General features: G+C 41.6%; 1 protein-coding gene across 1 annotated transcript; it reads right to left on the reverse strand.

Moving 5' to 3' along the window:
* Positions 1–132: 132 nt before the first annotated feature.
* On the reverse strand, positions 133–14,144 carry SS18L1 (SS18L1 subunit of BAF chromatin remodeling complex). Its single transcript, XM_002198741.7, has 11 exons — positions 13,949–14,144; positions 11,281–11,357; positions 10,553–10,637; positions 9,563–9,707; positions 6,833–7,030; positions 5,675–5,839; positions 4,682–4,783; positions 4,187–4,279; positions 3,455–3,574; positions 2,595–2,722; positions 133–2,388 (listed from the first exon to the last, which is right to left on the reverse strand). The coding sequence occupies exons 1-11, from the start codon at positions 14,015–14,017 to the stop codon at positions 2,362–2,364; spliced, it is 1,209 nt and encodes a 402-aa protein (XP_002198777.2). The 5' UTR covers positions 14,018–14,144; the 3' UTR covers positions 133–2,361.
* Positions 14,145–15,041: the final 897 nt, after the last annotated feature.

The raw sequence follows: 15,041 nt of genomic DNA on the forward strand, positions 1-15,041 counted from the left end.
CCTTCCGTGATGCCACGCCGGGATCAGCCCAGCACTCCGGGGATTTCTGGTCAGCTGTCACCCACCAGCACCCCCAAGGAAAGGGTAACCTGTGCTACCCATTCCATCTGCCACAAGAAATGTACCACCAAATCCACTTTCAGATAATATTTAAACTAAACAATTTTCAAGCATTCTGTATTACAAAACAGAAAATGATACAATTCATGGAAGAAGTCAAAATGCTGGCATCACTTTGTTTCCACATTAATACATAAAAATGGACGACACATTAAATAAACGTTTTGTTATTAACAATTAGAAATATTAACACCAAAAATCATGTATAAATTAGGAAATAAATGTACAAACTATTTTCAAAGTGCTCTTTCAAATACATTATATACACAACATTCACGAAGTTCTTAATGTAAGACATTTCAGATTGATGTAATGTTGCTGTTTCGGTTTAAGTGTTGCTCATATTCTCTCAAAAGCATTTCAGCACTTTCAAAAACCACATAAACGGCATATTCCCAAACTGGCAAAGAACAATATTGCATTCTTCTGGCTACCTGTAATAGTAATTATTATAAAGAAAACAATCTTCCTTTCTGTTCCTTTCTATTTGAGAGTACTTATTTGTATGAAAACACCAGCAGGAAAGATGAGAGAAATGAGGACTGACTGAAAAAAAAGTCTTCTATTTTACCAGTAGTTGAAATTATTAACACGGGAAGAATAGTGCTTGGACAACATTTAATAGTAAACCTCCTAGTTGTCCAGTTAAAGATTTTCTTCTAAAGGAAAAAAAAAAGCAATGCATTGAAAGATGTTGTGTTTTCCTTGTGGTCTTTGTTTTTCAAAATATAAAGTACTCGAAATCCCATAAATAACACCAGTCAGACAAAGAGAAGGAGAAAATCCTACACAGTGTATCTACTTTTGTAAATTTGCAGTTAATCTCATATCAAAAAATGTTTGTGGGCTACACAGCCACCCCAGGTTTTTGCTTCGGAGAAATTTGGACACAGTATTTTGTTCAACACTTATATAAGTACTTAAAAGCGCTTTTTTTTTCACTTCCCCCCCCCCCCCAAGACTTTATAAGAACATATAAAACTGAATAGAAGCGACTTACATTGTTCATACTGATTTTTACATACCACTAGTTTTTCTCTCTAAATTCTCCCTCTATAGGTATTCTTTCACTGGTTGACCCCTTTAATAGCTCCCCTCTCTATATGCATAATAGTGTCTCACAATTAAAGCTGAATTTAATTGCTTTTCTGCAATAAAGATGCATTTTTTTTTTCTTTTACTTCTGAACTATTTTTCTGTCAAGCTACAATAGGAAAATAAAAGTGATGATGAGGTGTAAGAACAACAGACCACCAAATTGGACAATATTTATGGTTATAATGCTTGCTGGGGAATCTGAGCAAGGGCAGCACAAGAATCAGAATAAAGAAGGATGCCAGCCACCTGCTTGCAAAATTTGGCACAAAAATGTATATGCAAATTATAAAATTTGGAGTAGGATATTCAAGACGGGACTTCTGCCAGATGTTTTTCTCAGCTAAGCACGATATGAAGCAATATTGATGTTAAGCAGGCTGACACTGTAGGTCTCACAGCTCCCTTCTGTTTTTCTTTCCACAACAGAAATACCTTTGTTTACATGGACATATAAAAGGTGCTTCTATTTATTAACATTTCTATGATCATAGGTTTGGATCCTCTTTCTGTACCTTTCACAACAGAAATATAGACTTATGCAGTTTACTGAATTATAGGATTTGGGTAGGTAGGTAGGTATTACAGAAGTTGCAGATATTTTGTCATATAGCATAGAACTGATATTTTATAAGTTATATATCCATCCCCTTGTTCTGTAGAAGTAAGCTGAAGAGCCATGGATTTTGGAGGCTGGCAGGTAATCTTCAGTGCATCCAGTTAAAAAAAGATCAATAACTTACCACAGGGAACTTCCCTGCACTGAAATGTGACTGATGGGCTTTGCATTGGGCCAGACTGCAGAGCAACCTGGCTGTTCTCCAGAACGGGGCACAGCTGTGATCTAATGATCCTAAAGCTATTCAGAAACACCGAGAATGGGACAAGAGGGGGTAAATGGAAAACTTCTGCGTTGTATCAACATACAGTACTATACACAGCACCAAATATCAAACCATTAAAGCATTGTCTTGTTACCAGTAGTGCACTGCTTCATATCCAGCATGAAATGAACACTGTTCACATACAGACGCTGCTTTGTGCTAAGGGGTAACCAACATATTACAATTAATCAAAACTGCCTGTACATCCAGTTCAAAAGATTGAGATACTATGGAAAGGAATCTGACACAGCACTGTATTCTTTTATTGCTGGTAATTTCCATATTGTCCCTGTTAAAAAAAAAAAAAAAAAAGAATAAATAGAAATGTTAAAGGATAATATATTAGAGGCTTACTGCGAGTGAGGCAATTTCTTTCAGTCTGTGAATTTTACAAGACATAGTGAAGTATCACCCATATACCTGCACCAAATTATTATATAGATTTATAGACAGAGCTAACCGCCAGATCTGCTCTTTCAGATTTAGACAATTTACCTGCTCATAGCCATAAGGCCTCTGTTGCTGAGCGGATGGGCCTGTCTGGGAAGCTCTGTAACTTCCATATTGCTGCCCCTGTCCCTGCTGGTAGCTGGAATACTGTGAGGAGGCTCCTTGTGCAGGACCTGAGAAGACAGTAAAATCCATTACAGGCAGTAAAATCCATTATAGGCTTGATTTGCTGGGGTTTTTAAGAGTTAACACGATCTAAAATATGATGCTAACAAAGTAAGCTCTGTGAGTACGAATTGTGAGTAAACTCTGCCCAGACCTCCCCCTCTCAGTTTGCACTAGGAGGTGTTAGTACCAATAATGATGTAGTTGCAGCAGTGTAAAATTCAGGTTTTAAACTTGGCTCAGAAAATGTTATAACACTTCTAAGTGAAGCCTCTCTGAAACCTGTATTGGCACACTTCTGTGCAAACTACCTGGCCTATATTTTAGTAACAACTGCGTGTTTAAATTCCTATCTAATCTGGCTGTGCCACTATAAGCAACAGAGGAGTGATTCTCTGGACTGTTGATGTTCTTTTTCATGTCAGTTTAGAAGGACTAGGTGTGTAGGAGGCCTGGGAACACAGGCAGTGACCTCCTGATGATGTTTAACATAAAGTCAACATGAAGAAAATGTGTATTTTCTAACTTCTATCAAAAGAGAGAGGGATTCGGGATGAAATGCAGTGCTATTCTTACATATGTTACTGCCCAGAATCCCTTTACTAGATCTTTGACTAATTTTGGTACTTGTTAATCCAAGGTTAATCAAGGAAATAGTTCATAGCCTATTTTAGCTTAGGATTGGAGGCATCAGGGTGAAACACTGCAAACACTTGACCAGCCACTGAGAGTTTTCTTACCATATCCTTGCTGTTGTCCTGGGTAACTCTGTTGATTTGGGTATTGCTGCTGGGAATATGTTTGCTGTTGTGCAGCTCCCTGTTGGTATCCTGCCTGCTGCTGGCTGTACTGAGAATTTCCTGGAGGGGCAAATATTGGAATTGTTTGGTCAAAGATGAGGCAGGTATTTCACTGTACATGTGGATCATAAGGAAAACAAAGGCGTAAGGAGCCTTGGTCTAGAACTCATACACAAATACTTTTCTTAGAAACAGATGATTGGATTTCGCCAAGCAAGGTGTTTATTTCTCCAGTGATTTTTAGTTCTTTTGAATAGGAGAGTTACATATTTATACACATCACTAAACAAACAACCTGTTCCTCAAAGTAATTTTTTTTATTCCAGAAGGGCTTCAGAAGAAAAAGTCACAAAGATAAGTCTACCAGGGTAAATAGCTGCTTTCTTAAGAAGCCCTCTCGTATTTTCTTCTAGATAATGATGTTTATTCATATATCCCAGAAAGACCACTTATCTATTTGTTACTGGTATTTTTTTTTCAAATACCTATGATGGAAATTCCATTTGTTGTATCCTGAAACAACAAAATGAAAGAGGCTCTATAGAAGACATCACTTCTCCCAAATGCCACCTTGCTGCACCATAATTCAGTTAGTGTTACCAGTTAATTTAGAGTTCAGATATCTTAATAATACATTGAATTTACTGTTAAGATTTTGCTGTATTTTCCTACCTCCTTCATAGTAGTGTTGTGTAGAGTCGTCAAACGACCGGTCGTAGCTCTGTTCAGTATAGGATGACTGCTGATAGGCATAATCACCATGTCCTGCAAGGAGTCACAAAGATTTGTCAGATTCCTTCACCATAGACACAGTATTGAATATATATTGAATATATATTATGAATCTGCTTATGCACCAAGATGAGGCTAAGAGCAAATACAGAGCCCTTAGGGAGAATATCGAATACACGGCAAGGAAAGTGACAGCAATGGATAAAACTCTTGTGTTTACTAATCCAAACTGAGATTTCAGCTCTTTTTTAGCAGTTTATATAGCAGGGTGCAATGATGTGCATGTTTTGTACCAGGCTCCCATCCCCTGGGATTCTAATTTTCCAGCATTAAATTGGAAATGAAGCATAGTAGGTTTGCCAAGTCCTTGGACGTGGCAGTCGTGGTGCTCTGCACTTGAGCAGTATCACGGTGAGCCCCGCTCGGAGGAATTACCATCTGGATAGTATTGCTGATTCATAGGTTCTGATGAGCCTTGGCCATGACTGTACTGCTCACTGTAATATTCTTCCTGACCCATGTACTGCTGCGAGGAACCTGCAAGGCACAAGACAAGGGAGACTGAGCCTGTGGACTCCCAAGGGATGCGTTTCTCTTATCTAATATATTTTTTTAAGAAAACAAAGTTTATGTCTGGAAAAGCAAACAATTGAGAGCAGTTATAAAGATGTTTTGCTCACTAGAAAAAGGAAATAAATTTGTGTTCTCAGGCAAAGATGGTTGAAATTGAAATCCCACAACAGTCAGTAACACATCCTAGAATCACTCCTGCAGCAACACCAAAAGTAAGGGCTGCATTTCATCTACTAGTCTGAGTTATTAGAAAGCACAGGAATAGATTCTGTGCTCAAGAGCACAGTCAGAATTAAATATATATTAATTAATACACAATTTTTTTTCTTAGCAAAATTAAGTTTGTTTTAGAATCAGTCTAGCAGCTTTATTACCTCTTAGAACTTTATCCAGAGAGGTCTTAAGAGCATCGTAGTTATCCTCTGGTGTTTTCTTTTCCTTGGCCTAATTTTTCATTTTGATTGCTGGCAAGCTGTATCTTCTTTCCAGAAATGTGTTCCTTGCTAATTATGCCATGTTAGGGCTGATCCAACACCATGGGAAAGAACTGAATAGATTCCCAGTGCCTTGAATGAGCTGTATATCAAATTGTTTCTCTTTTCTTTAGAGATTTATGATACCCTTTTAGACAGAAGTATTTTTCTAAATACACACAATAATTAAATAGATGAATCTTGAAAATAGATTCAAGTTCATCTCATTGTCATGATACTTGCACCATTCAGGATTTGTGCTCCTGGGTGGGATTCTCCGTTTGTAAATGTGACTTGGAAATGTTGGTGACCAGTGTACCCCACAGAACAGAGTGTCATCAGTCTAATGAGAGTTCTGTCAATAATCTGATAGCAATTTTACCTTGCTGTGAAGCTCTGTAAGGGCCCATGGGTCGCTGCCCCATCATGCTGTTGCCTTGGTTGCTCTGGCTCATCATGGCAATGGAAGACTGTCCCTGGTAGTGCTGGCTCCCTCCTTGTGCTGAGTTGTAATGTGACGTTGCTGCTTGCTGGTGCATCATGGAGACTGCAATGGACATGGAAAAGATTGTTTTACAGAAATGAAAATGGGGCAGTTCTCTCCTAGTCTCTTTGGAAGCAAGTTAAAACCTTCAGCTAATGTGTGTCCTGATAATTCTGTAAATTTTCCACAGGGGGAGATGTTTTCCTACTGGATTTATTTAGTCTTCTGCACTGGAATCCAGAAAGGATCTTATTACATGGTCAGTTCTTGCCATTTGCTTCAGCAGATATTTAAAAATACACCCAGCCTTGATTATTATTAGCTTACTTAAAAGAATGTAAACCTTATTGCAGTAGGGTTAAAAAGAAACAAGAAATGATGTTTGTTCCTGTCTACCTCCTGACTGTTTCATTGCTGCATTTCTTTTCTAATATATTCTTTCTTGTGCTTCCATCTTCTCACACACCTGATGATTATAGAGTTTAAGTAAACTGCTAGTCTAGGATTTGTTTGATTCCTAAATTTCATGCTGCTCTAAAGAATTCTAAAGCATCAGACATCCCATTCAATGCAATTCAACTAGCAAACTTTTTTTAAATTAAGAGATTGAGTTGTCTGCTAGTCTATTGATGCCCTGCAAACAATGTGAAATACCAATAAAATAACAAAATGGGCTAGTAATGTACAAACAGTAAATGTGTTATGCTCTGGCAGGTTCTTTGTGTTTGGGTAAAGGTGCTGCTCACATCCCTCCCATGGCTGTGGGATTTGCTGCCAGGGCTATCAGACAATGCTGCTGCCCTTCTATCTAACCCTCTTTTCCCCAGCTCGGCCCTAACCATGGCGAGTCAGCCTAAGTTAAAGCAAGTCTGAAACTGTTCTGAATTACACTGGTGCCTGACATCTGGAAATTCAGAGATGTCTTAAAGCTGTCTGTTCCTCAGGTACATTTGTAACTGTCTACAGAAAATATTTACAGAACAAAGTCATGTGTGGCAAACCCGCTGAGGTCAGTGGAAAGGTGAGGTGGCCCAGGAGGAGGAAGAGGGCGTTTACCTGGATTGGACTGCATGTTGATGTTTGTTCGAGAGACGTAATTGCCTATGGAGCCCTGGCCTTGCATTGGCACGTTCTGAGAGGCAGGCACTGTGTGGCTGTAACCAGGGCCAGTCCCATGGCTGCTGACAGTCATACTCAGAGAGGTCGTGGGCATGGTGTTCTGGCCTGACTGCTGCATAGACACGTGGTTGGGACCTACAGAAACAAGAGAGAGCAACAGGAAAATCTCAGCTATTATTGGCAATGCACAGCGAGCATGAGGCCTTGTGGCCCTTCTGAAATACCTTATGATAAGGCAAAACAAAAACCCAAAAATCCTCATTATTAACACTCCCTGTTATCTACAGACAAATTAAAACTGCCTGCTGCACAGTTAGAGCAAACCTCCTCTTCCTGGAAGCCAAATCCAGGCTGTAAAGGATTGCAGATGGGAAGAACAAAACCAGCAGCAATGCCCTACAACCACTTCCTTCCATCTTTCCTCTGGAAACATCCCAGCCTGTTGAAATTTGTCCTTTCATTCCTCTTGTCCTACAGTTGATTCCTTTTCCCCCTTGACACAGGGAAGGACAATTGGAAGGTACAGCAGTGGCTGAGAGACACTTTGCACATTGCTGCATCCACTATTCCTATACAGTGGATATAACTATATATAACTAGTACTATATAACTAGTATATGTAACTATATAGTTCTTCTATAACCAGCTCACCTTCTTAGCTGGGGCTTCAGAAGTACCAGGGGAGCCTCTGCTCAGGAAACAAACCTATCTCTCCCTTTCCTGAAGTTTGACTAAAAGTAACTCAGAGGAAGAAAATTTTCCAAGTCACCATAACAATTCCAGTTGTTATTCCCTTTCCAGCATCAGAATGTAATCATCAGACTGGTCCAGATACATCCTGGGTTTGCACCATCCTGCTTATCTGGCAGTGTGCTTATTTCTCAGAATTCTGTCACAGTTGAGTAGCTAATATTGGGGGGAATGGGGTTCTTGTTTGTTGTTTATTGCTGGAAAGAGTTTGATCAATGAGTTTTGCAAAGTTGTTTTCACTGTATATTGTTACTATCCAAGTTCTGATGGTGCATATTGTTGTTTGTCTAAATTCAGCCATGTTGTTGTCAATCTCAATTAATTTAGGTAGAATGCAGAATCCTTAGAAGAGGCAGAATTATGTTGCAATGTTTAAATAATGATATTTTAATTCAGGGTTATTAAGTGTATCTGCAGCCTCTGAAAAACATCTAACTCATTTAGTACAAACCTCATTAATTTCCCTTAATGGTCTTCATAGACATCAAAATTAGAACATTTGCTGTAAATTATGATATTTTCTCCTGATGAAGAGATTCAAGCAGCAAATATTTCAACAAGAAATGAAGAGAGCCAGCTCTCTGGAAATCAGTGGAGCTGGGTCAAAATGCTGCTACAGAAAATTATCTCTGTGTTTTGCTCTGATTTGTTTAAGTTGTGAAGCTGATCCTGGTGCAACACAAGGTCACAGAGTGTGTGAATGGAGATAGCAATTGCCTTGAGTGAGAGATGGAGTGAAGCAAGTGTTGGTAAACCTTGCCTTATTTGCATGGGAAAAAATAGAGATTCTTGTGCCTCTTTAAAATAAGAAAAAAAAAAAAAAAAAAGCTTGGCTAATTTGTGATTCTAAGGGAAAATATGTGGATGAGTCCAGTCCTTAAGACTTCCAGTCTGGTTCTTTCAATCAACAGCAAATCACTCCAAAGATCTGGAGGAGGCTAGGGAGCAAATCAGAAAACCAGCAACAGTAGCACTGAAAATTACTATTCTTAATAATAAAACAATGTTTTGACTGACTTAATATATTACTCATACTTAGTATTAAATCTTTCAAAACAAAGGACCTGAAAAATTTAGTAAGTTCACTTTACAGGTCCCTTATCCAATTGTTTAAAAGGTACTATAGGTTTGACCACAAAGGGATTTTCAAAAACTCAGAAGTAATTTCATGGCTTGTGTCTGCTTTTGAGTCCCCCTACCCAGGTCTGTGATTTTACAATCAGATATTTCTATTTATAGAAGCTGGTTTTACTCTCAGTTGCTCTGGGAGACACCCACAGAAACAACTGACTGAATAACTATGATCTACAAAACAAACAGATTATTCATAATATAAAATGCACATATTAAAAATTGTTTTTCAATTAGTTTAGCTGCATGAACAAAACCAAACAGATCATAATATGTGTTAATATGAAATATCTGTGGAAATTCTTTGACTGTGTAGTACAATCTCTGCAAGCTTTTGTAGAGGACAAAGACTGATGCAACACCAAATGATTTGTAAAGAGAAATGTATCCTGGAAGGTCTTTGCAATCTGAAGGCTTGGCTGTGTGGTTAGTCATGCAAGCAATTCCATTTTACCCTGGCCAACCCCGCCACTTCCATGACAAAAATACTGCAACATATAATTTTTCTTACTGAAAACTTGGATGCATCCTTACTTGGTGTTTTCCATCATGTATTTTTTTTAAAAAAAGTCTTTAATTTCCTCTGCAGAAACACAAAGCACTCTGCAGAAGCCAACATCGTTCCTGCCTGTAGCCATTTTGTGGTGATTCCAGCATGTGCCTGAAATCCCCATATGCCTGAAAGGTGAGTTAGGAGAGATCTTTTCCAGCTCTCTAAGTATATTCTGCATTAATGATTTTGTTGCCAGGCAACAGCAAAGCAGCACAAAGGGGACCAAAGCTCACCATTGCTAATCTGACTCTGCATGAGGGAGGAGGGAGGAAGGCCGGTCCCGATGGCATCGCTGAGATTGCTCTGGGAGTGGAGGGATTGGTTGGATGCGCTCTGACTCATCCCTCCCGGGCCCAAGTTTATATTTTGCGTTGGTGGCTGTGAAACAACAAGGAGGAAAAGCAAATTTTTTTGGTTAGGTTTTTAAATAGAAAAATAGCAGTCCCCAAATTAGCCTGACTATGACTAAAAACTGCCTCGGTTAAATACGCGTTTGCTTTGCTTTTTGGGTAAACCTTTCTCGGTTTGACTCCTCTGTGTGAATGTCATTGAGCATGACAGAGCAGCTGACAGGCAGCAGCACAGTGAAGGGCTTGAAATGATTGTGTTTGTCACAGAGTGTGGCTCCTGTGCTCGCTCCTCTGCACCCACATGGATTTCCAAACACAACCACGGCGAGGAATGCATTAGCAAAGACAACACAGGAGTGTGGTGACAGACTGACCTTTGCCAAGCTGTGCTGCAGTTTGTGTTATGTGTGGTACTTCCCAAACCAATCCACTGAGCAATAATAACAACATGTGTAAAGACAAACCAATGCTCGAATGCTAAATCAGATTTGTGACGTAAAACAGCAGCATTTTCTTCCCCCAAGTAAAGAATAGAGTAAGAACAGGTAAGAATATTGAATCTGAACAAATGGAGCTGTTCAGACTGCACCACTGCATCACAAACCTTGAGCTATGGGAAAGAGATTAACACAAATGTCCCAAAGAACATAATTTAAACAAAGTAAGAGTAACTTTGGATTTGTTTGGTCGTCTACTTGGCCACTTCAAAACTTTAAGCTGGAAAAATACTAAAAAGCGGCTCACTTATAGTGCTCTGAGAGAGAATCAAAGAACATTTCCCTCTGGCATAGCTAATGTATCTGAGGGAAATAACTATGATATTAGTTATACTAATAACTAATTATTAGTTACAGGAATTGTGCTGGTACTTACAGCAGGAAGCAAGGACTGCATATTCTGGTTAGAGTCTGCTATTGTTGCCAAGTAAACCAGGTTTCTGTGCAAGATTTGTTGGTATCTACAGAACAAGGAGTAAGGCTTATTTGGAAAGGGTTAACAATACACAAAATTCCAAGTCTTTCTCTTTTCCCCCCCATATTTACAAATGGTTAGTTAAATTACCTTAACCCATTTTTAATCTGTTCTAATAAATAGCAGTAGCAATGACCTGTGTCTGTGCTGTCACGTTTCCCATTGAGGATCAGTGTGCTCAACACCTTTTTTACAAAAAGGATAAACCTGGGGGAAGGGAGAGGTAAAATACACCCTCCTTTGAAAGCACTTTGAACTGTGGAGCTGGGACCTCAGTCTTTGGGGACTGATACCCAGTCAGCTGCTCCAACAATCACTCTTCCCTTCTCTGTCTAACAAGGGCCCTGATAGGAATGAAATTCCAGAACTCCAAAGCCCAACATTTGTTTTCCCTGCCAGCAAGCTGAGAAGAACACGATTTTTTTCAAGAGTGCTCTAACTGGAGTGTTTACTCAACTAAGCACCACCAGAACCGTTTATGCTTCTTCACAGTTCCCCGTGAGCTGGAAAAGCTCCTAGAAAGGAACAGGAGTGTTTCCAAGAGCAAACCAACAGCTGTGCCACTGAGCAAAGGAAGAGCCAGACTTCAGGAAACATTTCTAACAAACTCCCCAATTTGTAATACTCACTGAGTACATTCTGCAGTTTTCCCCTTGCTCTGATAATCCATAATACATTGTATTAGGTGGTGATTTTCATCTAGCATCTGCATGAAAGAAATAGGACCAAAACATGTTACTATGAGAATTGTATAAAAGTCCTGTGTTTTTGTGATCCTCCACCCTCCTTGGCAGTGGATGGTGTTTTGTGCAATTTTGTTGCCTTGGCTCCTGTAAATTACCTACATGTAACTTTACTGAGCCACAAGGTTGATTTAATTATAAAAAGTTATCTTTAAAGTAGTTACTTGAAATACCCATACAGAAGAATTATTGGACTTACCTTGTTCCTTAAATGACAGATTAATTCTGATGCTGAAGAAGGAAAACACTTTCACTATGAATTATCTCCGCCTCATCCCAAAATATCACCCAACCCTTTCCAAAATGTCAGCTAATACTAATATGCCTACTTTTGAGTAGGAAACAAACTTTCAAACCATTAAACCTACTGCTTTCCCTGCACAAAACCAGAGTGTGCTGACAGCTGAACCTGATGAAGTATAAAATTTGCATCACTGCAGCTACTGAAACCACGTTTAAGAGAATTACACCCCAACATGTCCTTACTTTTTTTTTATGAGCTCATAATATGATTAAAAGCTTAAAACATCCTTTGATTGGTTCTGAAATTTCAGATGCATTAGTTTGTCTCTTTCTCCCAGATTTCTTGTGAATGCAGCACACTTTCTCCAGGTGAATGAATAAATTAAAAAAAAATATCAGCACGCAGAAATTTAGATTTTCCTCTGGCCTAATAGATTTTGTAGATATCACTGCTATCAAGGGCTTGCAAGATTGGGCCTTTGAACCAGTGTGTCATCAGGGCAGGAGAGCTCTTGAGGACAGAACCATTTCTGGTTCAGAACTGAATTTTGCTGCCCTGGAAATGCTATTTGATGAACTATTTTAGAGCAGCACCACCACTACTCTATTGCCAAAAGCTCTAACTTCTTCCGTGTGAAAGCTATTTTAGGAATATTTGATACTAGGATAAGAACAGCTTTGAAAGTTTATTAAAATTGAGTTAATAAATTTAAAAACCCTGTTTATATAATAGGAATGCAATTAAGAATAATATTTTTTCATTGAAATTTGTGTATGTTCTCAAAAGCTCACTTTAATGAAGACTTTTGGAGGTTTTTTTTTCTCCTGCTCTCTCTGCTCCATTGCCATCCTTGAGTGTAAATCCCATCCAGTTCCTGTGCCTGCAAGCCTGTTCCTTAGCACTGCTGTTTGTCCAAGAGAAAATCACTGCCAACAGCCCAACACTGATGAACAGTCCCAAAGTAACCTGACAGCGAGTGCACCTGAGACGGGAAATGCTTTCACTCATTATTTTTAGAGAAAGAACATTTTGAAGCTTCCATGAAGTTTATGAATATGCAAAAAGGGCTTGAAAATGGAACAGAAGATACTTTATCTGCCCTTTGTCTGTGGGTGTGGGTTTAATGACAAACAACTGAATTATGAAATAATTCCAACTGATTTGGAGGTTAGAGGAAAACTTATTCACCAAGTCTGAAATATTTCAGTATTTAAAATTAATTGGTTCACAACACCACGTGCTGCAAGAGCTCCACAAAATGGGATGTTTCCAAACAGTCTCCTGAGATGCAAGTCATCTCTCCAGCCTCTCTCCTGGCAGTTCTTCCTGCCCTGTCACACGCTACCACGGAGGGAATTTTTGTCCCCCAGAAGTCATAAATTGACACCAGATCATGGCTTGGCTGCACAGCCCCTGGTGACAGGTTAATGGCTGTGTTGGCAGTGGCACTTCTGCACTGGTCACTGTCAGCAAAGGGACCTCACGGAGCTCACACCTGGCTCACACCACACCTGAGCCACGGAACGGCCAAAATGACAGCAAAAGTGCACCTGGCAAACAGCAGCATAAAAACATACAAATTCTTTATTGCCATTCCCAGCCTCATCGCTCCTGGCTGTCACCTTCTGCAGGAGAAGGGTGCCAGGGTCTGCTTGTGCTGCCAATCCTGGGAAATAGGAAACAATAACTTCCCAACTCAGCACCCTCTGATTTGGCCTCCACATGACACCCATGTGGGGATCTCCTCTCCAGAGAAAATCTTTCCAAACCTTTGTTTGTCACTAAACATCAATAAACACATCACAATAATAATAATAGTAGTTTATGAAAAATACCAGTGGCTGGTGCTCCCTCTATCTTCTGAGAGATTAAAATTCTGCATCCAGATACAAAAGAAAACCCTTGCAAATTCAGTATTTTATTTAAATTCATTTTTTTAGGTTGGATTCTTTGGGGGCCAGAAGATGACATACCATCATAAATTAATCGCATATTTGCAAATTTTATTGCCGTTTCCCAATGTATGCTTGGCAGCGTTTCCCCTTGGCGAGCAGCAGGGATAACGTGCCATCCCGATTTTATTCCCTACGTCCTTCTCTCGCTCTCTTTGCAGCGATCTGAACACCTTTGCTTTGTTCCACCTCCTCCTCCTCCTCCTCCTTCCCCCACCTCTCTCTCTCCAGCTGTCCATCTCTGCAGCCCTCGCAAATTCACGAGTTTTCCTGATCGCCCTAGAAATCAGCCTCCAGCTGCAGGAGCATGGACAGAATAAATGTCTAAAATTGTCTGTATAAAAGCATGCTCTTTTACCTTCTGGATAGTTTGCTGGGTGACCTCCCCTTTGCCTCTTGGGCGAGCAGAAGCAAAGGCAACCGACATGGTGGGGGATTTTTATGTGTCTATAATATATCGGTTCCAGGCTCTAATAATATTGTTATTATCTGGCTGCTATTGCCGTGCGAGGATTCTCCGCAGTGCACGGGGAGGGGGGCGCCCGCAGATGGTACGATCTGCGCCCCGCGAACTCCCGCGGGCGCCGCGCCCCGCGCCGCCGGGCACCGCCCCCGCCGCGCCCCCCGGAGCCCCCCGAGGCGGTGGGGCGGCGGCGGCGGCGGCGGTGCGGGGAGGGAAGGGGAGCGGCGGTGCCGCCGCCTCCCCGCCGCCCGCACATGGTGCGGTCCCGACCGCCGGGCTCCCGCCGCCTCGGCCGCGCCGCCCGCTGCGCCAACTGCGTACGCTGAGTGCGCCAGCGCGGGGAGCGGCGCGGGGCCGCTACGCCAAGTGCGCAGCGAGGGGACAGCGAGCGGGGGACGGGGAACGGGGGACAGGGAACGGGGACAGGGAACGGGGGACAGGGAATGGGGGACAGGGAATGGGGGACACGGAACGGGGGACACGGAATGGGGGACACGGAACGGGGACAGGGGACGGGGGACACGGGGCGGCCAGGGCAGCCCGGCGACACGGGGACAGGCACCGGGCTCCTCTGCCGCCACGAAAATCGCGGCTGTTCAGCCTGCCGTCGGGGTGACACAGTGTGCCTCTCAAGTACCTCCGGGGGACGCACAGCAAGGATGGGGTTACAAGAGAGGGGAGGGCAGGACAAGGGGAATGGGTTCAGGTTGAAAAAGAGCAGGTTTAGGTTAGATATGAGGGAAATCTTCCCTGCGAGGGCGGCGAGGCACTGGCACAGAGAAGCTGCCCTATGCTTAGAAATGTCCAAGTCGGGGTTGGACTTGGCTGGGAGCAACGTGGGATAGTGGAAGGCGTCCCAGTCCATGGCAGGGGGTGATTTTTGGGGTCACCTCCACCCCAAACCCTTCCGGATTCCCTGCGGAACGCGCGGTGCGTGCGCGCAGCCGGGTGCGTACGCTCAGTGCGTACGCCAAGTGCGTACGCCAAG

Source organism: Taeniopygia guttata, chromosome 20 (assembly GCF_048771995.1).
Source record: "Taeniopygia guttata chromosome 20, bTaeGut7.mat, whole genome shotgun sequence".
In the NCBI taxonomy this organism is placed as follows: domain Eukaryota; kingdom Metazoa; phylum Chordata; class Aves; order Passeriformes; family Estrildidae; genus Taeniopygia; species Taeniopygia guttata.